Below are 26,979 nucleotides of genomic sequence, written 5' to 3'. Positions count from 1 at the left end.
GGTTGTTTGCATAAAAGTTAGAATATTGCCTAAACGAACGCTCTGAGAGTGTGGTCAATGAATGATAAAAAAATATGTTATTTTTTGTACGTTATTACAAAGTTAAGTCGTACACTGTGTGCATTACTAATAAAAATCTTACGTTACGGACGTTTTTTCTCGGTTAGGGTACCCCTCCGCATCGTCCCATCAGGGACTTCGTTCCAAAAAACACTTTAATGATGTAAAAACACTGAGTTTAGTTTTCTCTATTATTTCAACAGAAAGGAAACAATAAAAGCTGTTGTAACAGAACCAGAGTGAAACGAAACAGTATGTTTTATTCTGCGTATAACTTAATCTCAGCGAAGTTCGATCCGAGTCGTAAACAACGTGTAATGTCTTAGTTTTTCGAGTAATACTTCTCGCAGGGTCTGTCCGTGCGACGTAAAGCCGCAGTAAATATCTTATGTAATTCACTTGAGCACAGGCAGGCTTCGCTCTCTTTGGACATTGCCTTTATGAGGTCTAGGTCGGGGTAGTGTTGTGGTTAACATTTTTACATTTACGAATCAAACTCCTTTGCAATCGTTTCGAAGAAATCGTTTGATCATAATATTTATTTTCTACTAGCTGACCCGGCAGACTTCGTAGTGCCTCAATCGATAAATGAAAGACCTAAACTTTTGTATAAAATAAATTTAAAACAAACAAAAGGAATCTGTCCGATGGGGGACACATCAAAGAGAAACCAGATTTGTTATTTTTATTTAGCATTTTTATATTTATCTACCTTTTAAACCTTTTCTGGACTTCCACAAGTAGGTAATTCAAGATCAAAATTAGGCAAATCGGTCCAGCCGTTCTCGAGTTTTAGCGAGACTAACGAACAGCAATTCATTTTTATATATATAGATTTGAATGTTTAGCTTTTATTGTCAATGATTTTTGGGAAAAAATTCAAGCTTGCATCAAATTTTTACGAGATTGGTAGAAGCTGGCATTGATCCATAACAATTTTATGCATTCAGTATTACTGTTCTACAATTCGTATGTAGTATCACGAATATCACGACCGCATTGCAGTATTCTTAACATTGTTATACTGCTGATTAAAATTTCATGGTTTGCTCTAAATTTAAATCGTCTACACTCAACTCCTCCAACTACAATTGTGTCAACCTTGTAATGCAAGAAAACGTTCAGAATCGATTTTATGGTTTTTGTTTTATGTATTTTTGTATGTGTGAAATATTTTATTCTATTTCAGATTTAAGTTATTTTGAAATCTTCGTATTGAAGTTTATTTAAGTGATACAATCGCCTGCAACTTATAAACAACTGACGATCATTTCCTCAATTCATTGTCGAACATTATCGAATATTTATTACAACAAAGAATTTTATGATTGATCAATGAGTCATTAAAATTCAAGAATGATATATACTCAACGAACTGTTCACAAAAACTTTAAATAAATGAGTGATTTAAACCCAGAGTCATGATTCGGTTCATTATTCACGTCCCTATCTATTCCCGTGCGAGTCAATAGTTCGACTTGTCGAGTTACAAAACTTGAGAAGATAGGCACTTACTCTCTTTATATTGTAGCACGTTTTTGTGTTTTTCGTGCATCACCACGCATCGGTAGCAGCCTTTTCTGAAAAAGAAAACAGTCCGTTTTAATCAAAATTACGTTTTGATAACGTTTTCATTGTGGTAGGGCGCTCATGGGTAGGTAAGGGTAGCTGCCACAACCCTGCCTATTGCCATGCCTAATAATTCATTATATTTTCTAAGTATGAATTAAATACAATTTTTCCAGGTACGGCATATGTATCCGAACGATTACCACCATTCTGACAATGCAGTTTTTGTTAAGGAAGGAATGATTACTAGTGGTCCGAAGTCCTTTCCAGTTTCACGGGTGGGGCTTACTAACAGATGTCCGAACTTCTCTGAGGAAGACCTACCCTTGAGCTGATGCTACAGCGAATATATTTACTACCCGATTGAAATAGCGACCCGCTGAGAAGGTCCGGGGAGAAACTCAGTTGGCTGGTATCATGGGTTAGGTTACACGTCGAAGGTTTCGACGAGCTCTATGAGTTTGGTTACCAAAGTCCCTATGCCTGCTCCTAGTGTTAGAGCTACATGGTATGTAATGACCGTGTTAGTGGATTCTTACAGACGTCTTTAGGGTGCCGACAGTGACTGGTTCCTGAGTGAGTCAGTACCGGGTAGACTGAGATTGTCTTCAGCAAAATAGTCATTTGTTTTAAGGGTAAGACTTCCGTATCTCATACAAGACGATTGAGACTGCGAATCTCTTTTTCCAAGGTGAGTGGTGGCATTCACATTGACCGTCTTTTGCGGACCGATCACAATAAAACGAGTCGGACAAACTATTATGATAAAGGTCCTTTGAGCGGAATTGAATTCCGAACTTTAGCTTCCGGGACCAATTAAGCCTCTTACCATAAACTATTTGAATTGAACTCCAATAACAGAGCTGGTATCATGAAATTTTAATTGGATCTAAGAAACTTACTCGTCAACAATAAGAAACTTGTCTCCTTCTGAAGACAGGCACTTTCCTTTATTCGATAGTCTCTCTCCTTCTATGGTGATGGACTGGATCACGCCCGATTGAAACCAGCGACCGTGCCACCTCGTCGGGAACGAACAACCTGTTAACAAGAAAACGAAATAGTCAACCACACATTTGTAACAAAAGTTGGTAACAATTTGACTTAAATCACTGGTGGTAGGACCTCTTATGAGTCCGCACGGGTAGATACCACCACCCCACCTATTTCTGCTGTGAAGCAGTAATGCGTTTCGGCTTGAAGGGTGGGGCAGCCGTTGTAACTATACTGAGACCTTAGAACTTATATCTCAAGGTGGGTGACGCATTTACGTTGCAGATGTCTATGGGCTCCAGTAACCACTTAACACCAGGTGGACTGGATGGACTGGATGGACCAACCATCTAAGCAATAAGTAAAAAAAAACATTCTATGATGACTAGCTTTTGCCCGCGATTCCATCCGCGTGGAATAGTTACTTTGGCATAACGCAAAATTTTACCCCCCTCTTAATTTACGTAGAAAGTGAAAATGTTTTGAAACATTCTTTATTCGTGCTCCATTTGTATGGGTCTCATGCTGTTATATAGCCTATAGCCTTCCTCAATAAATGGGCTATCTAACACTGAAAAAAATTAAAAAATCGGACCAGTAGTTCCTGAGATTAGCGCGTTCAAATAAACAAACTCTTCAGCTTTATAACATTAAGTATAGATTCTCACAATATTGGTGGGAGAACGAATTTTTTGCAGTTCTAATGTAGATTCGGAATTGATTTATTTATTTTCCTACTAGACGTTTGTGAGAATACGACAAAGGGAAGATCTTTCGCCGAGCGGGCGAAATTGCTCGGTAGACCGACGGTCCTAATTTTATTGTTCGAAACTTGAATATATGCCAATTTATCTCGAAAATATCGTTGGCGAGATTCAGGCATCTGTCAAATATCTTATATTACCTTATATGATAGCTACCCGCTGTAGACGTGCTACGCTCTTTTTATAGTTATTTGTTAGCAGTGTCTTTGAGAAAGAAAAAAATATACCTATGTATTTTTATATAAGACGCAGAAGAGAGTTACTTTAACCATAAATATGGTGGCATTCGCTTGTGACGACAAAGGCGTAACACGTTATTTTTTTATCGAAAATACATATCCTTACTTTAGACATAAATACTCACATCCCACTTGGTATTATGTGGGTTTTGGAACCTACAGTTATCACAACGTGAATATCCCTATTCACTTTTCGACACGAGGTCATGATGAAGTTTCAATCGTATGAGCTTAAGCTGGAAATGAACGCACCACCAGTGAATAGCATCTAATAAAGCACACAATAATATGCACTTAACAGTCTGTCATGGTTATTGTCAATGAGATCGGCAATCATTCTCCAATTGGAACAGAAAATAAATCGGTGAGCAAATATTTTCATTTTATAGTAAGTACCATAGTGCGGTAGGAAAAAAGTATGAACTTAATTGGGTTCTTTCTTGGCGCTTCATAATTCCGTAATGAATTCTTGTAATTTAATTCCTGATGATCCCACACGAATGAAATGAATGATAAATGATTATTTTAAAAATTCATTGTAATAACACTTAAAGTACTTCAGAACGTCTTGTAATAGCAAGTAATGAGTTTTCCAACGATGTCAATACAGAATATGTACTTAGGGTTTTGTTTGGGACCCATTGAAGAATTTGGGGGTCATCGAGTTTAACCCATTTCTTACGTTTTTTTCACTAGACCGTTAAGTATATTCTATTAATGGCGATGAGCAGTATTTAAAGCAATTATTGCGGCAATTACATTGTTTTAATGTTTATGGGATTCGGAAACCAGGTGCTTCATGAGCTCGTCAATTGTCCGGTCAATGAAAGAATGCGTGACGTAGCTTTGAAGTTGCGTTGAATAGATTTAAAAAAAGTTTTTTACTGATGAACTCGTTCACGCTTAGCACTTTTTTTTCTACCTATGCTTCTCCTTGACGTGTAGGTGAGCTCACGGGGCTCAAACCGGGTGTGTTGCTAACACTGGCCCTAGCAAGGGCAGTGCTTCGCAGAATCTACCACCCGATCGGAAACGCGACCCACTGAGAAGATCCGGCGAGAAACTCAGTGGGTTAACTTCGTACTGATCATAATCGGTACTTATATGAAAAATAACGATATTTTGACACGTTGACTGCCATGTAGGTTACCGGTGCCCTACGCGGCGCATTGAATTAATTATGTCGATTTCTCTCTTCGATATTCTTATTAAAGCGCCGGAATATCTAGTAGACTCTGGGAAAGACGAATCCCAAGATACTGAGCATGAATCTATTTCTAAGAGACCTAAAAGGCTAAAACATACGTTAACAAACAAAAGAAGGAAAAGTTAGGCTTTCCAGACGCTTAGTAACAGAAATCGACATCATGACTGCACCACCATTCCTCTGTTGATGGTGTTATGACAACCGCAACCGTATCATGCTCAATCACAAACGGGTGAATGAGTCAGGAAGGAATGCATATAGGACGAATATAGAAACATTAATTTATATTTAGATAAGATATTTGCAGTATTAAAACCAATAGTTATTAATAAAATATAAATCCTTAAACTTATCGCTACAGGAATTAAATAAATTTAAACCAATATTTTTGTAACGAGTTCCTTATGCGACGATGCGGAGGGGTACCCTAACCGGAAATAAACGTCCGTAACGTAAGATTTTTATTAGTAATGCACACAGTGTACGACTTAATTTTGTAATAACGTACAAAAAATGACATATTTTTTTATCATTCATTGACCACGATCTCACAGCGTTCGTTTGCGCAATACACTAACTCTTCTGCAAACAACCATGAATGAGGTGTACCACAATAAGTTGTTCCGAAACCTCCAGTTTTATTTTCTTTATACCTCGAATAGAACTTAAAATTAATATTTTTATTATAAGAATCTTCGTTTCTACTAGGTGTCCCACGACACCACAGATATTTTTTTTAAATAGATCCCCCTTTTTTCCCTCGATTCGGACCTGTTTCTCGTCAGGGCTAGATCGTTTCGTATGATATGACTTTCTCGTACAATACCAGCGACAATGTAGCGTTTGCTTTAAACAGAACGGGTGACCCGATAATTAATCTGGAATGAATGTCGTTTGGATGTGGGTTGTGACTCAGGTAATTTATATAAGGGTCTTTGGGAAACTTAAGTATCGACGCTGGTTAAATAGTCGAAAATTTACAGTATTTTAATGTGGAAGCTATTGAGTTTTAAGTTATCAAGTGTGTTTTGTGCTTGATTGACATCCAGAATAGGTTACAGTCGAGTTTTTGACTAGAATTTCATGTTTAATCTTCGTAGCAATCAATCGCTTAGTAATAAGATATATCGGAAGCTAGTTCAAGAAGCAGTTTAATCCAGTTGAAACAGCAAAACGATAGCCTTGTTTGATTAGTAATCCAGAATACTGTACTATCAAATTGTAAACTTGTATTTTCGTTGTTTTTCCTGGATTCATAATAGTAAATCTCAGCATGAGATCAGTGAGTGAGTGTCCTTTTTGAATTTCAACCTTTTTTTTTTTTTTTTTTTATTGCTTAGATGGATGGACGAGCTCACAGCCCACCTGGTGTTAAGTGGTTACTGGAGCCCATAGACATCTACAACGCAAATGCGCCACCCACCTTGAGATATAAGTACTAAGGTCTCAGTATACTTACAACGGCTGCCCCACCCTTTAAACCGAAACGCATTACTGCTTCACAGTAGAAATAGATGGGGTGGTAGTACCTACCCGTGCTGACTAACAAGAGGTCCTACCATCAGTAAATTTTGTAGTCATTCGAATAGAAAGTTGTGTCACTTTATCGACCACAAACTAATGCAGATCGATTGTGTATGACATCGACCGAGCGATGGCCGTCACCCACTGTAATGTAATCGAAGCATTATGTCGTCGTTATCGTCTGTAATAGCACCACAATGGTTCACTCAACAAGCGCTTTGTCGGACACCGGATCATGGTTATTGTATGAATACAGTGCATGTGAATATATGGGATTGTCATATCTTTTGTCGTTATTTGTGGCATTTGAAATTAACTTGGTTGATGGTTATTGGTTGGATGGATGACTGGATGGATGATTTATTTGGATGGTTATTGATAGCATAATTATTAGTAGTGGTGATTTTAAATTCCTCGTTACCCCACCCCCACCCAATCCCATACCCACCTTATCAATCGTTCATTTATTCTTGCTCTGTTTGGTTGGACAAGCTCACGGCTTTGCCTGATACTAAGTGGTTGTTAAAGCACATGGACATAACAATTTAAATTCCCATCTTGAGGTCTAAGTCTCATTTTCAATGTATAGCAGCAGTCACACCTTTTAGTTCACGATCGTGGGCTTAATGCTCAGTGTGCTTAGTGAGATTTGTTTAACATTCTCGATAGCGTAAAAGTTAACTCAAATTTGTATACAATTGGAACAGCGCCCCTAGCGGCAAACGGAGGCAAACATTTTTACGCTAACTTTTACGCTATCGAGAACATTAAAAAGCTCGCACTAAGCACATTGAGAACGCGGATACATGTTTTTTCATGATTTAGAACTTAAATACCTAATTATCCCGAAAATTATACTTAAAATACTACTACTGTAACTGGGAAAAAATCACGCACGGTCATCCGGCCCCAATTTAGAATTCCCTGTGTTACGGGTACCAGAGTTTTATATGTTTAAATATATACATCTATAGATAATAAACACCTAGACCAAAAAGCAAACAAATATGTTCACTGGTGGTAGGGTTCTGTGTAAAAGCCCGCCCGGGTTGGTACCACCGTCCTGTCTATTTCTGCCGCAAAACAGTAATACTGTGTTCCGGTCTGAAGGACAGGATAGCCGGTGTAACATACATAAGGCTGCCCATCCAGGCCAGGATAGGCAGCGCATCTGAGTCACTGATGTAGTTTGGATGTCTATGGGCGACGGTTATCATTTCCCATCAGATGAGCCGTAAGCTCGTCTGCCTATCGAAAGCAATAAAAAAAAAATCACACAATGTTTGCCCGATGTGGGAATCGAACCCACGACCCTCGGCCCAAAAGTCAGGGCTACTAACTACTGCACCACCGAGTCATTCCAGTATGGCTTTAACCAAAACAGAGTTTGTGAAACGCAATTCTTCTTCACCATCTAAAGGGCTGAGTTGCAGAGGGCTCTTGACTTGTACAGACTGTATTAAATTCCGAATGGTTAATTACTTAATTTCGGTTAAAGGGCGTTTGGGCGCTGATTTATGAACATAATTCTCTAATTAAACCACCGCGACATTGTTCCGGTGATTTATACAAAAAAAAATCAAGAAACGCAAATAAAGTTTGTTAATGTGTATTCTTTTTTTTTATTGCTTAGATGGGTGGACGAGCTCACAGCCCACCTGGTGTTAAGTGGTTACTGGAGCCCATAGACATCCACAACGTACATGCGCCACCCACCTTGAGATATAAGTTCTAAGGTCTCAGTATAGTTACAACGGCTACCCCACCCTTCGAACTAATACGCATTACTGCTTCACGTACCTACCCGTGTGGACTCCCAAGAGGTCCTACCACCAGTATTCGGCATTTTTATTGTTGAAATGAATGTGATACGCAAATTATGTAATTGACAAAGCCACGGTCACAGCCGCGATGCTGTCATCCGCGAAATACTCTACTAAGTCTCTTCTTCTTTTTCTCCACCTTATCTCACTGGGTGGGGTCGGCACAGCTAATTTTTCTCTTCCATTCTCTTCTATCAGCCGTCATCTCAACACTCACTGCTCTCTCTCTTTCTCTCTCATATCGTCATTTACTTACTCCATCCATGTCTTCTTCTGATCGTCCTCTTCCCCCTCAACCTTGCACACTACCATTTCCATACATCTTCTAGTCACATGCATCTTCTCTCTACGCATCACATGTCCATATCACGTTAACCGTCCGCTCTTTAATTTGTTGATTACCGGGGCTAAGTCTTGCCAGAAGAAATACATCTCGGGTACATTGAGATGGGAAAATTGATTTAGATGCAGCTCAAGGTAATTTTGCAGAAAATCATAGCTTGAAACGCATTGTTGATGAGCGTAATTCACTCAGTTGGCTTTTGATTGAATTGGTGAAATGAGATAGAGTTATATGAAATCAAGACTTTGAACAAAAATGTTTTCTTCTTCTTGTCTTTATAACTTATTAGCGGACCGCTCCGGCTTCGCTCGGGTCTTAACAAATATTTCAAAATAAAAAATTATAATACACATCAACTCTTGAATTTGCGTCAGGTTACTAAAAAAAGAAAATTATAAAGATAGTTTGAATATTATTATTTTAATGAACTTTTATTTTCATTTAAATGATACTTTTTTATCTATTTTTTATTATTTTTATAAAAAAATATATAGCCTATGTCACCCGGGGATAGTGTAGCTTCCAAACAGTGAAAGAATTTTTCAAATCGGTTCAGTAGTTTCGGAGCCTATTCAATACAAACAAACAAACAAATCTTTATAATATTAGTATAGATTATGTCGGCGCAGCATGTTCTGTTAGTTATTGAGGAATGCGTTGAGTTGTTTCACAATTTTTTAAATTAAGCAATAAAAACTATGTTAGGACGTGCATGATTAGAAACAGCTTACAACTTATTGGCAGCAACGGATCCTGCGCGCTATCCGACATTTTCATATTTGTATCTCTTTAATTGCTAACAAGACAATTCAATGTCATCGTGTCCTTCAATCAGTTAATTCATATTCCTTTTCCAATATATATAGACAGGATGTTTTTTGCATAGAATAAAAATGAGCAATTCGAACAATGGGCGTTTGAAATTCGATTGAAGTTTGGATATAAATATGTAGTGTTTTGTTTCGCCATGTACATATTCGGTATTATTTTAATCAAATCAAAATGTTTTTATGCGTGGAGGCTTCTGGAGGCTCCTTTAAATTTTCCTTTACCTATTCAAAAAGCAGTTTCACTGAGAAGAATCGACTAGAACTATACAGCCGCAATGTGCACTGATCAAAGATATGCTCAGATGTCGTTCGTCTTCCCGATCCGACCCGACCCCGACGTGGTTTTACTAGATTATTATTAATATTGTTACGTGCTGGGGTTCAGGATAAATAAAATTTCACCAAAGTACAACTAAAAACTGTATTCAACACTTAGAACACTTAAAACACTCAACAAACATTTTAAAACTCTCAATTCGCTTCTTCCGCTTCGCTTCAGGTGATCCGTTCGCTGTTTCGCTTCGAGTAGCTCTGATTACTAACTGACTGCGTGCCGTCTCTGCAACGTTTTTATAGTCGATACCACAACCCTAGAATTATCAAGAATATTCCTCACATTTCTAGTATTGTGTTTCCGCTATCTGACAATAGATGGTCATTAGCTTGGTAGCTAAACGAAACGCAGCACGATTCCCGAGAGATGGCAGCAGGACTGCGGTAGCGTCGGAGCTCGGCTAACTTCGTGCTGCGTCAGAGCCTAGCCGATGGAGGCGCATCGACGCCATTGCACACTTACCAACCAGCATTCTTGAAGAGCGATGCCTCCGTCCTAACAACTGTCATTCGTTTTCGTTTGCTAACGTCAAGAGATGATTTCTAAATTGAGGCCATCAGCGCAAAAGTGGCCTAACCCACATTTTTTTTTATATTCAAGCTTATATGTCGTATACTCAAATTTATTTAAAATATAATAAATTTTGATGCAAAATCGACCTATCCATAGTTTCACCCATAGATAACACTTTGTAAACATTATTTTTGCGCGTATTGGTTTTTGCCTACTGAAATTCAAATTCATGAAAATTCAAACCTAGTTGCCTCCATACTAACTATGGTAAGCTTAGGCCACTTTTGCGCTGACAGTCTCAATTGTTCTAAGACAGCAAACGTGATTGGTGTACTCAATATTTCTCTAAGCTCCATCTGTTTGCCCCTACGATGTCTGACGATGGTGTTAATGATTGTGGCTTCCCTGAGATGCATATCACTGTACGGCAATGAGCTCGTTATGAATCTACTAATCTACGAGGGCGGTAATTAAAACAATAATTTAATCATTTCCTCGTCGACAAACATTTTAAAAACTTTTAATTGGAATGTTGACGACGAAATTTAATATTTTAATGAAATACGTATGTACGTCGCGTGTTCCAATTACGACAATAACAAACGCATTTTAAATATTAACATTTCATATGAGATTTGAGTGTCGAGGATTTTCGGATTGTTATAATGAGGCAGGAACATATTCCATTGTTTTGGATTGTTGGAAAGTTGGATGTCAACGTTATTTTATTGTTAATTAATTGATTTTGTGTGTTCTGGACTATTATTTTTTTCGTGTTTGGGTATGTCTGCATTTTAATAACGGTTGGCAACCTGACTTTGAATCCCGGTATGGCCACGATTATCATCTCCCCAACAGCTTTATTGTACCTTAAGTTAATAAGGTTGGAAGGATTGTCATTGGTTTCAAGGTTTATTTGTGCAAGAAATGAAAATTTTGACCTTATTTGTGAGTTTATTGACATAGAGGATTTAATCAGTGCTAGACTTCATGAAGATTTATCGATGATTTCGGTCGGAGAATAATTCATGTCAGTATATTTCTTTACGTTTGTATTATAAAAATTAAGTTACGATTGAACAGAAAAAGTTCAGTAACTCATTAACATAAAGACATTTTTATTTCAATACTCACGCTTTTTTTACGCATTTTGCAAACTCATTTATGTAGATAATATATACTGTGACTTCACAAAATCCAGTTAAGGAGTAAAAGTTGTTACGTAATCACTAAATAGACCGTACAACCTTGTAGAACGCAGATAATCAGTTCGCATCAATATAACACGCAACAAGCAGCACCTTGTCCAGCCCACAGAGATCCCTTATTTTCAAAGTCCTATATATAAATAGGGTCGCTTCCGAAATTTGACGGATTCGCAACAGAGTGCCGAAATTGCCCCGACACCCAGAAACTTGGCTAATTTGAAGACGCTCTCAACATTATATTTACACCATACGATTTATTTAACACTAATCATACCAACGCTTACTGTTACCTATTTCTACTATAGCGGGTAGAAACGGTATGCGACAAGTATTTTTTAAAATAAACAAAACAAAAAAATAAATGTATATTAACTGTAGATTAATAAGTAAGAAAAAGTCATGAAGTCAAATGTGCAAAAGCAATATGATGATACGTACATTTTCAATGCAAAAGTTCAAAATGGGTCATTTGACCCGTCATGGTATGTTTAGTGTTAAATTAATCTATTTTTTTATTCAGTGTGACTTCATATTACAAAAGCTATTTTCTTCACATCACCGCCATAAAAATATCGGTACAATTATTAAGCTATAAAACTTCACTAACTATTCAATAGGTATGTTGACTTACATTATATTCCTTTTAATAAAGGTAGTTTTTAAAACGTATATATTGGTCATTAAAAGTAATATTCAGTACAGTACCTACCTATGCTTTATGAATGTTTGATTTTCAATTCTGGATAAAATTCTCTGTTATTTGTGTTAACTATAATTAAATGTACTCTTTTTTTATTCTATGGGTACGACCTTCTCGCCCTCCCGACTAATCGTGATCGTATCGTACTGTGTAACAGTCCTCGGTTTCTCCGCCTCCGGTTTAATTTGTTTAAATCAAGCCTTAGGACGCATTTTGTAGCGTACTCGCGAACATTGTAGCAATAATGTTAATAATGTAAGTACTCGCCCGTCTATACGAACGTTCAGTTTAAGTTGAGAAAATAAAAATCGTTTGTCAATATTTTTTTATACTGGTGGTAGGACACCTCTTGTGAGTCCGCGCGGGTAGGTACCACCGCCCTGCCTATTTCTGCCGTGAAGCAGTAATGCTTTTCGGTTTGAAGGGTGGTGCAGCCGTTGTAACTATACTAAGATCTGAAAACTTATATCTCAAGGTGGGTGGCGCATTTACGTTGTAGATGTCCATGAGCTCCAGTAACCACTTAACACCAGGTGGGATGTGAGCTCGTCCACACATCTAAGCAATAAAAAATATATTGAAATATGTTCAAAATGTGTATACTTAACAACTACATAATATGTTTATTTACTGTGTTTTACTTTAGCATTTCTTATTTAATGTTGCTTTGTTATATGAGTAAATAATAAATGAAATTTGCTTGTAAAATTTGAGTTTTAGCTGTGTTGGAGAAATTCTAAGTTACAACTTAGGTTGTAAAAACATTTTTTAGATAGTTAGATTATATCTACAGTTGTTATATTAAGGTCTGCCTTTGGAGGAGTAATAAAGGATTTTTTTAGTAGGCACGTGAATCTTTGAGCAGAAGTATAAAATTATAGAAACTTATATATTATGTTTATATTTTCGCAATTCATATAAAATCTACAATAAAAACTAAAATATAACGATAATATATAATAAAAATTAATTCAAAAGCACTGAAAATGAATCCTTTTATATCCAATTTATCAAATCATTTAATAACACAAAATTACCTTTAAAGAGTTTACGACGAAGCAAATATTATAAAAGAATTTTGTTTGAAATGAAATAACCCGCCTACGTAGTTAATAACTCACACAAAAACCCTTAGGTTATCTCACGAATTGAGTCGAAATCTTGGCATCTAAACTATATTATATATAAATATATATATATCCAAAGTATATGAACTCGTCTTGGCCTAAAGGATAAGACGTCCGGTGTATTCGTGTCGAGCGATACAACGGTGTTCGTATCTGGGAGGCTGGTACCAATTTTTCTAATGAAATACGTACTTAACAAATGTTGACGATTGACTTCCACGGTGAAGGAAGAACATCGTGTAATAAAAATCAAACCCGCAAAATTATAATGTGCGTGATTACTGGTGGTAGGACCTCTTGTGAGTCTGCACGGGTAGGTACACCACTCTGCTTATTTCTGTCGTGAAGCAGTAATGCGTTTCGGTTTGAAGGGTGGGGCAGCCGCTGTAACTATACTTGAGACCTTAGAACTCATATCTCAAGGTGGGTGGCAGCATTTCTATGGGCTCCAGTAACCATTTAACACTAGGCTGTGAGCTCGTCCGTTCATCTAAACAAAAAAATGCTTATCAATTAATTAAGTGTTTTAATCCTTAAATGAAACTAATAAATTGGGAGAAATTGATTTTATTGCTCAAAATTGACTGGTTGAATAAACGTTTTTATTAAAACCTGTATCTGTATCTGGCCGTGCGGACTCACAAGAGGTCCTAACACCAATCATTACGCAAATTATAACCCTGCGGGTTTGATTATTATTACATGATGTTATTCCTTCACCTTAGTTTAATATGAACACGCATTTAATTGAACACTATTAGGAAAAACAAGAGAGAAGTTACGTAAAGAGCGAGATAGCTACGTTTGAGAATTACAGATGTCAAATGCGTTTAGAAATTATTAGTTTGATATCTCACATTATTACTCGTACGACCTAAGTATAAATAGGTACAGGTTTGTAGGGTTGTCTATGTAGTTATAAAATATTTTTTAAATTTGTTGGTAAAAATCTGGCTTATTCGAAGCGAAATTGGGAATAAGTCTTTAGTTGAAATAGATAAGCAATTTAATATAAGTAAGTCGATTTTGCAGAGACATGTAACAAGATCAATGAAATCTCAAGGTGGACAAAAATGTCTAAGTAATACATAATAAAATATTTAATATTTGTTCAGAGTGGGGGTATTCATCTGATTAATCCATGGAATAACCGACACATTCTAGAAGTCGTCGTGGCCTAACGGATAAGACATCCGGTGCATTCGTGTTGAAGCGATGCACCGGTGTTCGAATCCCGCAGGCGGGTACCGATTTTTCTAATGAAATACGTACTCAACAAATGTTCACGATTGACTTCCACGGTGAAGGAATAACATCGTGTAATAAAAATGAAACCCGCAAAATTATATTTGCGTAATTACTGGTGGTAGGACCTCTTGTGAGTCCGCACGGGTAGGTACCACCGCCCCGCCTATTTCTGCCGTGAAGCAGTAATGCGTTTCGGTTTGAAGGGTGGTGCAGCCGTTGTGACTATACTGAGACCTTAGAACTATATCTCAAGGTGTGTGGCGCATTTACGTTGTAGATGTCTATGGGCTCCAGTAACCACTTAACATCAGGTGGGCTGTGAGCTCGTCCACACATCTAAGCAATAAAAAAAAAAAAAATAGGTAGCTCGTGGTATAAAATATGGGAAGAAATTTCTCTGAACAACAAATCAAACAGCCTGCAGTTGTTCTGATAAAACTATTTGATTAGTATCAGCTGTATTACGAAACGATAATACCTTATTGAATATTTAAGTGCCTATTACAGGGCTGATTGGTTAACGAATAATTTACTTGTCGAAATCTCAACTGTTTTGTAATTTACGTTTATGATATTGGATATTTGAGAAGAGATATGTTGGTTAACAAAAATAGAAACGAGGTTTGTATCATACCTGTATTGTGTACACCAAATTGAAAGCGGCAAATTATTTATAAACAGTACAAAATAAGGGTAGGAGGCAATTTGTTTTCAGCGAAACGTAATATTCTCTGAAATCGTAATAGTACATTGTGTACATTCTATTTTTTCTCCTACCAGGCCGAAAGTTCATGGAGTATCGAGCCGGGGTCCAGGGGCGAAGCCCTGGCCGGGTGTGGGGGGGGGGCGGAGCACCCCCGTACTCTTAAAAAAAACAGTTTAACTGTTTTTCTCCATTTTAATATCGCAAAATATGGTACAAAGTATTGGCGCCAAAATGAGAAAACTCAATGAGCAATCATATAAAAATGACAGATTCTAAATTCAAATGTAATATTTTGTTTATTTTTAATTGTAACAGTATTTATGGCCAGACTAAGTATACTATATAAAAATGAATTGCTGTTCGTTAGTCTCGCTAAAACTCGAGAACGGCTGGACCGATTTGGCTAATTTTGCTCTTGAATTATTTGTGGAAATCCAGAGAAGGCTTAAAATCTACATAAATATGAAAATTCTCGGAATTAAATAAAAATAACAATTTCGTTTTTCCTTTGCTGTGTCCCCCGTTGGACGGATTCCTTTTGTTTGTTTTAGGTTTATTTTATACCAAAGCATAGGTCTTTTATTTATCGATTGAGGCACTACGAAGTTTGCCGGGTCAGCTAGTGAAGTAATAAATTATTGAGTTTAAAAAAAGTAGACACATGCTTATGAAGTCATCGTCATCACTTTCCGAAAGTGCGCAAGAAAGTGAGATGTTCTACAGAGTGTTTGCATAATAGAAATAAATAAATAACTCGGAACAAATCAGGTACAGTCACCCGGTCCTCAATTAGGATTCACTGTGTTATGGGTACCAGAGACTGACATACATACCTATATACGTTTAAATATATATATAATAAAGACCCAGACAAAGAAAAAATTAATATGTTCATCACACGAATGTTTGCACCAACCGAGCCCTTCATTATAGAATTGATAAGTTAGTTGAGATTGTTTTACGTGGCGTGACGTTTGAAAAGGGAACTCACGGATTATCCAATAGTAAATTATTAGAGGCGCTGTTTGATCACAACTTGATTTTGAATTACTATTAAAATAAAACCGAAAAAAGCCCATGACTAAAATATACAATCAGAAGACAAAGAGTAAAAGTGATCTCTTTAATTCAATTTTACCGGTAAGCAGCGGCTTAGGACTGACTCTGGCATTGCTGAAGTCTATGGGCGACGGTAACCACTCACCATCAGGTGGGCTGTATGCTCGTCTGCCTACAAGAGCAATGAAAAAAAAAACAATCTTTCTATATTATATCTATCAATGATATGTTCAATGTCAGTTCCTTTAAAATTAACTCTGGAATCATTTGCTTCATGTGCTTCGACAGTTTACGCTGTCACTTCATTAACACATCTTAAATGTTCGGTAGAAACATTAAGTTGTTTGTGATGATCGTGCTCTGTAAAGACATTTAGAGTCGCTCTTCGAGATCTGTACAATGTTCTGTTCACGCCATGTTAAAGGATTCTGTAGGAGGCTAATTGCGTTGAAACATATTATAGGTTTTTTTTTCTAAATCAGAAGAGGCGGGTGGAACTAACGATTTAACGGATGTTTATCGATTAATTAATTTCATTAGTACAGCTATGTATATGCCATGCCCTTGTGAGGTAAGTCACAAAATATTTTTATTTATTCCATTCTCAAACTACAATTGCTTGCTTACGTATTAAAAGCAATGTCAGTTCAGGGTTGACATTCTTACAATCAGTTTTTTTTATTGCCCTGATGGGTGGACGTGCTCACAGCCCTCCTGGTGTTAACCGGTTACTGGAGCCCATAGACATTACTGCTTCAGGGCAGAAATAGGCGGGCTGGTGGTACCTAAGCGTGCGGACTCACAAGAGGTCCTACCAACAGCAAAATATTACGCAAATATTTTTTGCGGGTTCGATTTTACGTGCCGTAGTAATTTTCCATCAATTATAACAGTATAGCACTTTAAATATACCTTGCTTTAATCAGATCGGTACAGCTTGCCCTATAAATATTTCCAATTGGTTGGAGCGATCCTCGATACTGTATACTGTGCGTGGTACGACCTAGTCCGGTCGTTTCTCACCTATTTATTGGTACATTAACTTCGCTTATTGAATTACTCTGTTCAAATGGTCTTTGAAGTAATTTGCCTTTCTAGTTTCGAGTAGTTTTTTTTTTTGCCTGAAATAGAAGGAGGTCAGTGCCCGTCTAGTCTAAAAGCGACCTCAATAAATAGACATTGATTGGAATACCTGCAATAATGAGGCTTATGAGTTCCGCGTGGGCCGTGAGCGTGCATTTAAGCAATCACTACATAGTATAAAACAAAGTCGCTTTCTCTGTCCCTATATCCCTATGTATCCTTAAATCTTTAAAACTACGCAACGGATTTTGATGCGGTTTTTTTTAATAGATAGAGTGATTGAAGAGGAAGGTTTATATGTATAATAACATCCATGAAATAGTGGAGAAATCAATAATAAATTACAGTTTTCGAAGCGAAGCGAGAGCGGGTCGCTAGTAATATATAATTCATGAATTTCCTATTAATCTTATAAAAACATATTTTTGAATTTTTCTCTTTGGGATTGAGATATTGATGATACATAGTAAATAGTAGGTTGTGTGTTCTTTATCGCGTTCAGAATAGTTCTAAGCGAATATTAGTATTAATGTTTAAAGCAAAATACGAGAACGGCTGTGTGATTATTACCTGGAATGCCCTAGGATCGGTACCAAGCCAGTATTTCCTTCGCAATTTATGAGTGCATTAAGGCCAGTTTAATTTATCTTCCCGCCGCTATTTGCTCTGTTATAGCACAAATAAATGAGAAGGGAAATAGAGAAGGGATTAGCTCCGAACGTATTTTATATTTTAATGAAACATTTTTGGAGCGAACTGTGCGATTAACGACGCCTAGGTAATAAGGAAAGGTCTATGTACGCTGGCTTTATAAGTATTCTTACGATTCTTTAGGTTTGAAATTCGAGTTAAGAAGCACGTTGAAATTTTCATCGTAGTATAATTGTTCCTATAATTTACAGTTTTCTCATTCATAATCTCTAATTTACAAGTTTTGGAAAATCGTTCTTTTTATATAAACACTGAGGTGTGTTTCGGAATTTTGTCTGGTCTGTAAGTGATTTCAGTGTCAGTTAGAAATATTACGGCACATGCAGAGCGCCCTTTAGGGACTAATCCAATTTTTTAAAAAATCTTTGAAAGGACTATCAATTATCTTGAGGTATGGCAGTTTGACTTTTTTTTGTATGTTATTGCTTAGTTGTGTTTTTTTTTTTTATTGCTTAGATGGGTGGACAAGCTCACAGCCCACCTGGTGTTAAGTTTTTTTTTTTTTTTTTATTTTTTTTTTTTTTATGATTGAAGGATTACTGGTGGCCCGGAGGCCTTTCCAGTTTCACCAGGACAGGTGGGCGAGCAAAGGCTCAGCCAGGAGGGGTGGGATTTGCTAACAGCTACCCGAGCGCCTCCGAAGGAGACCTAACAGCTCAAGAGCAGCTGCTTCGCGAATGAATCTACTACCGGATCGGAATCGCGACCCGCTGAGAAGATCCGGCGAGAAACTCAGCGAGCTGATTCATGGGTTAGGTTGCACGGCGAACTCTTTGTCGAGTTCGACGAGTACGGTTACCGAGGTCCCTAAGCCTGCTCCTAGAGCTGAAGGCGTCTAGTGCGAAGGTTATTGGATCTGATGGATCCGTAAGGACGTGTCTAGGGCGTCGACGGTGACTGGCTCCTGCATGATCAGGATTCGGGGAGTAGTCAGCGGCGGCTACGATAAGGCGATTATCATGACGCATAGCCTTATCGAAGTACCGTTCCGACGCTGACTTCATGTATTTCTGTATAGATTCGAGGCCCAGGTCGTCGTGTAGGTCAACGTTCCTCACGAACCACGGAGCTCCGACGGCTAACCTGCAAAAGCGGGATTGTAGAGATTGAAGGGTGTCTATGTGCGTGCGGGCCGCGTGAGCGAACACCACACTCGCGTAAGTCATGACGGGCCTTATGCAAGTTTTGTAAAGTGTCACCTTGTTCCGAAGGGACATTTTACTCCGCTTACAAATCATGGGGTAGAGTCTACCGAGAATAAACGCGGCACGGTCACGGACTGATTTTATATGCGGGCGGAATGTCATCGATGCATCCAGGGTAACGCCCAGGTACTTGACCTTCCTGGCCCAGGGTATGGATTGACTAAAGAGAGTAATCGGGGGTGTGAGATTCCTCCTCCTAATACGGGAGGAAATCCGTGTGGAGCTTCCCCTCTGAAAGAGCACCGCAGTACTTTTCGCTGGGTTGATGTCTATGCGCCATTTTCGGAACCACTGTCCTAGGGCTAGGGCTGCGCTCTGAAGCTTCTTCGCGATTAGGGACTTGTTTCTACTGGAATAGTAAACAGTCGTGTCGTCGGCGAATAAAGCTAAATGGGTCGGCGGCGACCGGGGAATATCGTTAACGAATAAGCTAAATAGGAGGGGTGAGAGGACAGAGCCTTGCGGGACTCCAGCTGTGAGAGGTCGTGGGGAGGAGCGGGTTCCCTCGACTCGATATCGAAAAGAGCGGTTCGACAAGAAGTCCCGTATGATGAGCACGAGACTATCCGGCACACCCATGTTGAATAGTTTGAAAATCAAACCGTTGTGCCAGACTTTGTCGAACGCTTTTGCGACGTCGAAGAAGAGAGCTCCCGTGTATAACGGTTTTGGTCGATTAAGCCCCACAAGAATGTGCTCCGTGAGGCGGTGCACCTGTTGAACGCATGAGTGATTTGTACGGAATCCGAATTGTTCATCGATGAGAATGCCCTTGGATGAGACGAAGTCTCTGAGGCGTTTGTAGAGCAGACGCTCATACAGTTTGCCTAGAGACATGAGGAGGCTAATCGGGCGGTAGCTCGTCGGATGATTTTTTGGTTTACCGGGTTTATGTATGCCGATAACGTCCGCTTCTTTCCACACCGCGGGAAAGATACAGTTCGCCATAGCGGCATTGAAAATAGATGCCAACATCACGATGAGTTGGACGGGTAGAAGTTTAATAACGCGGTTGGATATACCGTCGGAACCGGGAGCCTTGCGAGGACGTAGGTCTTTGATCAAGTCTTTAACTTCCATCGGGGTGACGGGTGGTAACACATCAGAGGGTGGCAAGGAGGCTCTGCGTTCTACCTCACTGTCTACTAATTCTACATGCACAGGGTCCACGGATTGAGTGCTGGGCGTGCACTGGGTTTGCAATGTATCGGCCAGCAGCTCTGCTTTTTCGTCATCATCGAACGCCGTGAGTCGGCCTGAGGGGCCTACGAGGGGGGGCATAGTTACTACCGTATCCGATTTGAGAGTACGAGCTAAGCGGTAGTAAGACCTTTGGGAGGGCGCGAGTCCTTCTAAGAAATCAGATCATCTGGCATCTCGGACTTCGGCGATGCGAGACTTTACGTCGCGTTGTAGGGCACGCATTCGAATACGATTTTCCGCGGTAGGATACCTGTCGTAGGCGCGTATCGAGGCGTTCTTAGCTCTAAGGAGTTCCCTAATATCGTCGGACAATTTGAAGCGGTGAAGGAAGTCCTCCGCTACAACTTGTTTCGATGACCTATCTAATGTCGAGGTGATGTGTGACGTTAAGATGTCTATGGATTCAGCGGTATCCTGAGGAGACGGGGTAGAGTCCGGGCTAAACGGTAGCGATGGTGGATCAGATTCAGCCAGGCTGATGCCCAGCGTGTGCCAATCCACCACAGTCCTCGTGACGGGAACGGAATCGGAAGCGCGACCGAGCTTCATAACGACGGGACGGTGGTCTGAATCTAACTCTGAAACTACTTCGATCGAGTGTAAGCGCAGAGTTACGTTTTTTAATAACGCTATGTCGAGTATATCCGGGCGATGCGCGATATTTAGCGGGTAGTGAGTCGGGATTAGCGGAGCGACGATATCGAAGGCGAGATTATCGACTAACGCGTCAAGCCGCCTGCCATTCGGGGTTGTGGTGTGTGAGTTCCACCTAATGTGTTTACAATTTAGGTCGCCCGCCAGAATGACAGAGCTCCCCATGCCGAGCAGCGCCTCGATATCACTGCTTAGAACGATCTTATCCGGTGGAAGATAAACGGACGCGATAACGATCGGCGCGTGTCCCGTCAGTGAGATTCGGCACACTGATGCTTCGATATTAGCGAGCGCGGGAGGATCGAGTGGAACGCAATGCAGGGCTCTTCTATAGTAAATGACGGTACCACCACCACGAGCAGAGAGCCTGTCGTTCCTGACCATGTTATAGTTCGCGATTTTAGGGTCACGGCGCGCGGGCTTAAGTAGGGTCTCCTGCACTAAAAAGATATCAATTTGATGGTCACGCAAAAAGTCAGAAACCTGATCACGCTGATTTGCGAGACCGTAAGCGTTAAAAAATCCTATCGTTACGGATAGGGGCTTTATTCTATTTATATACGCCATTGATTACCGGCGGAGTGAGGGGAGGACGTACGTATTTAATGACGCGTATACGTCGGCGTATTCTTGCACAACGGCGATAAAGTGTTGTGCAGTGGAGGCAGAGCGAATGGCGTCGCCCAAAGCGTTAACGCGCTCAAAGTTGATCGACTGAAAGAAGTCGATCGCTAAAGCGAGATTGTCGGACGCGGTCGGAGGGCAAGTCGCGGGAGAGGGACGAGTCGCGGGGGCGGGACGAATCGCGGAGGAGGGAGTTGTAGCCGTGTTCATGTACGGCAGCGGTTTCGCCCAGGCCGAGACACTGGGCACCGGTGCCGGAACGAACGCTGGCTTAGCCTGCGACACAGAGGGTGCCGAGGCTTTGATGTCTGGGCCGGAAGCTCGGAGGCGGTTTTGGCGGGCGACGCGGCGATTTATTTTCGGGGCTCGGGGGCATCCGCGGTAATTTGCGGGGTGACCCTGTGTTCGACACAGGACGCAGCTAGGCGGTTCTGTCGCGGTTTTTTGATCGCGAGTGCATAGGGCCGTGGCGTGATCGCCTAAGCACTTGACGCATCGGGGGCGCGCGTGACAGTTACGGGAAGAATGCCCGTATAATTGGCAGTTATGGCACTGGCTAGGTGTGCCTTTCTTGTGTGGGGTTTCGACTGCGATTCCGGAAAGGCTACAGACCGTTCGGATGTTGAATATTTGCTTACCCTCGGGGGTAGGCTGGAGGGCGACGAGAACCATATTATATGGCTCCCTTCCGCGGCCTGTGTGCATGCGGTGTACGGAGTTAACCGGTAGGCCTTGTTCGAGAAGGTCGGCCTTGACGAGCTCGGCATCCAACTCTTTAGGGATGCCACGTATAACGGCACGGAGTTCGCGCTCCTCCTGGAGCGTATATGTGTGGAAACTTATACGCTCCTTACGGAGGTAAGAAGAGAGGGCCCTATGGTCGTCGGATGTTCGAACCTTAATTTGAATGCCGTTCGCGAGGTTACGGGCATTCGTAAAATTGATATTTTTGGCCTTAAGGGCCAGGGAAACTCGTTCCCAAGCTGCCTTCTCTTGAAGGATTACTGGGGGAGGGGTCTGGGCTTTATTTTGTGCCACCGGACGCGGCGACGGAGTGGCACGGGCTGGAGGCGCAACGGGAGTCTGAGGGCGGGGGCGCGACGCGTTCGCGGCTTTGCTAATTTTAGCGGCCGCGGGAGCTCGAGACTCCGCGGCACGCTTCTTACCCTTTTGCACCAGGGTGAATCCATCCGTCGATGAGGCGGGAGCGAGGTCGACCTCCATCTCCGAGTCAGAGTCGGAGGACGAGGAGGCGGGCGCAGGTGACCTACGAGTAGGTGTTTTGGACGGCGCGACGGAGGCCGCGGATGATCGCGCTGCTGGAACGGTGACCACGGCGGACGACGCAGCAGTTTTACTCGCCAGTATAGGCGACGCGGGAACGGCAGGCACGACGGAGGCTGCGGTGCTCGATGCAGAAGCTTTGCACGCAGGTACAGGCGACGCAGGAGCAGCGAGCTCGGTGGAGTCCACGAGAGGGCTCGCAGTGTGATCGGCCTTGAAGGCCTGAAACTCGGAAGTGAGCTTTGGGTAGCGAAGCCGGAGAAATTCCGCAAATACAGCGTCCATGATGTCTACGTGCCCAGGTGGGGCTACCCTGGGTCTTAGAAAACACTCGCCTTGCGGCGAGGCCCCAACTTCTCGGACCTGAGCGGTTCTATTGAACACAGGTGGCGATGCGGCACGATTACTGCAGGACAAAGAAAAATCACAACAAAACGGAAATAACAAAAAGAAACAAAACAATTAAACACTTCCAGGAAGACAGTTTGTCGGCAGATGTACCACGAACACAGAAATAACAAAAGGAAACAAAACAAATAAAAACTTCCAGGAAGAGCACTTAGTCGGCAGATGTACCACGAACACAGGCCGCGCGAACAATGGCCGGGCTAACAAAAGCCGGGCGAACAAAGGCCGGGCGATCGAGTGGTCGATGAGCACGTCCGCGCGTGACGGGTGCCTCTATCGGAAATGAAATGGTGGTGAAATGAATGGTGTTAAGTAGTTACTGGAGCCCATATACATCTACAGCGTAAATGCGCCACACATCTTGAGATATAAGTTGTAAGGTCTCAGTATAGTTACAACGGCAGCCCCACCCTTCAAACCGAAACGCATTACTGCTTCACGGCAGAAATAGGCAGAGCGGTGGTACCTACCCGCGCGGGCTCACAAGACGTCCTACCACCAGTAATTACGCAAATTATAATTTTGCTGGTTTCACTTTTATTACACGATGTTATTCCTTCACCGTGCAAGTCAATCGTGAACATTTGTTGAGTACGTATTTCATTAGAAAAATTGGTACCCGCATGCGGGATTCGAACACCGGTGCATCGCTTCAACACGAATGCACCGGACGTGTTATCTTCTAGGCCACGGCGACTTGTGTGGACAAACTCAATATCTTGGAACCCCTAGATAACATATAGGTGCCAACAGCGGCAAGCATTCGATACTTCAGATATTATTACATGAAAATAATTGACGCTTTGCTAAAACCGTAAGCTTTTAATTATGTCTACGATTCACGAAACCATAAGAAAATGTAAATCGTATCGGGTCGATTGTTTTAAATTACTGATGACGTATCGATTTCCAGCCGCAAATGAAACCTGCGCTGTAGGTATTAAATTTAGTTTCGTAGGCAATCAAACAAAAACACAGATAGATTAAGTCAATACGAATTAAGTGAGTTAGGTTGATGATTCTTTCATTATCTTGATAATCACCTAGTTTCGAGTTCTCAGCCTAAAGGGTCAGGCAGATTTAAGTCAGATATTCGCGTTCAGATCCTGCACGAAAATTTCAATTTTTTTAATGGCGTTTAACTTAAGATCTGTTCACGAACGACTTTAAATATGAACTAGTATATCGTGCTATAGAAATCAAATAAATAAATAAAAAACACGTGTGGCGCTCAGGGATTGCCGCGGTAAAGCATTTTTATCAACTTATGCAATTATAATTAGACAATAATAATTTAATATTCAAATATTAATAAAATAAGACCAAGCTATATTTATAAACATTAACAAAAGCAAAACATTAAATGCCCCCTTCATACTCCTAAGCTAGACCGCGGGAGAGAGAGATGGACAGATTTCCATGATGCGCATGCAGTGCGACGTCACGCCGCGCGCTTATTCACAAACACTACACCAGCGCAACGTGTGAATGTGTTGAACGTGAGCTACATGGTAGGCGTAGTGGGGGTGTTAGGTTTTATTTTCGTTACGGAATTTCTTGATTCTGTCGCCGCGCTTAAAGCCCGCGATAAAAGCTATGCAATAGCTTAAAAATTAAAATTTCTATAATTAGTTATGTATCATACGTCAACGTATTGTCAAGTCTCGTCCGGGTACGAACTACAAATCCATTTATTTACGGCACGAAGCAATAATGCGTTCCAGTTTGAAACTTGGACAAAAGTTATATTGATTTTCCGAGCGTTGCATGTTTCTCTGTCTGGATTTGATGGCTCTTGTAACTACTCAAAACAAGGTTCGTTATGAGCTTCATGTAGTTCGGTTTGTGTATGTATTTATGTATGTTTTTTTTTTCTTACCTAAGCTGATAGCCTTAAGAGGGTATATCAGCGTAACCTTAACTAGTAGGTGAGCTCACGGGGCTCAAACCTGACAACGTTGCTAACACGAACCCTAGCAAGAGGCGTGCTTCGCAGAATCTACCACCGGATCGGAAACGCGACCCACTGAAAAGATCCGGCGAGGAACTCAGTGGGCTGTGTCTGAGGGTAGGTTATGAATGCAGTACGTAATGTAATGCAAACGTTTGCTGCGACTCTGTACAGATATCTCGCGGGCAGGTGACAGACCCGGTACTCCGAACACGGAAAACATTTTAACCCTGAACGCGTCGTTGCGGTTGAATTGCTCCGTCGATATTTCAGAGTGAACGAGCCATCTGAAGTATTACCGTTTTGGAGATGGGTTTTGTGTGTGATACGCAATTCAAATAGATTGGTTATTTGAGTAGTATTCGTAAATTTAGTGATGAAGCAGAAACGCTTTAATGGTGGAAGAAATTAATTCCGCCAACCTGGACATAAACTTAATCTTTCTTTTTCTTCTCAATCGTGTTACTCTTGGCAGAGTGGTCGTGATCGTCATGTAGTGTTGGAAGGCAAACTTAATCTATCTATCTATATATATAAAAATGAATTGCTGTTCGTTAGTCTCGCTAAAACTCGAGAACGGCTGGACTGATTTTGCTAATTTTGGTCCTGAATTATTTGTGGAAGTCCAGAGAAGGTTTAAAAGGTAGATGAATATGAGAATGCTCGGAATTAAACAAAAATAACAATTTTGTTTTCCGTTTGATGTGTCCCCCGTGCGACGGATTCCTTTTGTTTGTTTTAAGTTTATTTTATACAAAAGCTTAGATCTTTTATTTATCGATTGAGGCACTACGGAGTCTGCCGGGCTAGTACTAGCTAGTACACAATATTTAAATCGCATCGGAAAGAAAGATAGATTATTAAAATTAATATGTCGTTCACGTTGGGCTGGAAATGAATAAAAAAGCATGCTCCCGTTGACAAATAAATCCGTGCGCTCTTTAACAGTGTTAGATCAACACAGAGAAACACATGAACAATTAAAAGAACACGATAAACCGAGCCAGCCACTTAAAAATACACGTTTTGACACAAGAATGCACTCAGAACTCGGAACAAATCACTTGTCACGCCAGAATTAACCGCAGCTAAGACGTGTTTATTTAAGTCTACCATTCGATTCTACCACTGGTTTTTATTCAACTATATAGAGAGGCTTCCGTAAATACACGCGCACGTAATATAAGCTACACGGCCATTAAGTGTAATCCTTTTATTCCGCCGTGAAGTGATCAGTGTCACGACGTATAGGCCATGTGTTGTGCTTTTGGTTATTTATCGTTTAGTTTATCTAGAAACATTATGTTATTTATACGTTATTTAATAATAGTTAATACTGTAATGACGTTTGTGAGAACGATGATGAGTATCTATATATTAATACGTGAAGCAAAATCCCTTTTTACGAATATGTGCGGACGGAGGAGTATGAAATTTTCCACACTTATAGAGAATATAGAGAAGAAGTGCACAATGCTAATATTTTTTTAAAATAATGCATAAAAGATACATTAAATCAATAAAGAAAACATTACACACACTACATACCATCTATTTGACGCACACACGCATGCATACTATTTATTGTCAAACTTTTGTTCTTGACGTC

At 40.4% G+C, this 26,979-nt stretch overlaps 1 protein-coding gene across 8 annotated transcripts in view; it reads right to left on the bottom strand.

The window, feature by feature from the left end:
* LOC101746799 (uncharacterized) overlaps positions 1–26,979 on the bottom strand; it is a 130,974-nt gene that overhangs the window by 25,804 nt on the left and 78,191 nt on the right. For all 8 annotated transcript variants that reach the window (XM_062675035.1, XM_012689153.4, XM_004924695.5 and 5 more), the window contains exons 3-4: positions 2,532–2,670; positions 1,576–1,640 (exon numbers count right to left, since the gene is read on the bottom strand). In XM_062675035.1, the coding sequence (XP_062531019.1) occupies positions 1,576–1,640; positions 2,532–2,670 (204 nt within the window). The remainder of the gene's footprint in view (positions 1–1,575; positions 1,641–2,531; positions 2,671–26,979) is intronic.

The sequence above is a fragment of the Bombyx mori genome, chromosome 22, assembly GCF_030269925.1.
Source record: "Bombyx mori chromosome 22, ASM3026992v2".
Lineage (NCBI taxonomy): Eukaryota > Metazoa > Arthropoda > Insecta > Lepidoptera > Bombycidae > Bombyx > Bombyx mori.
Note: the sequence above shows the minus strand (reverse complement) of the source record. Positions and strands in the feature narration are given on the sequence as shown.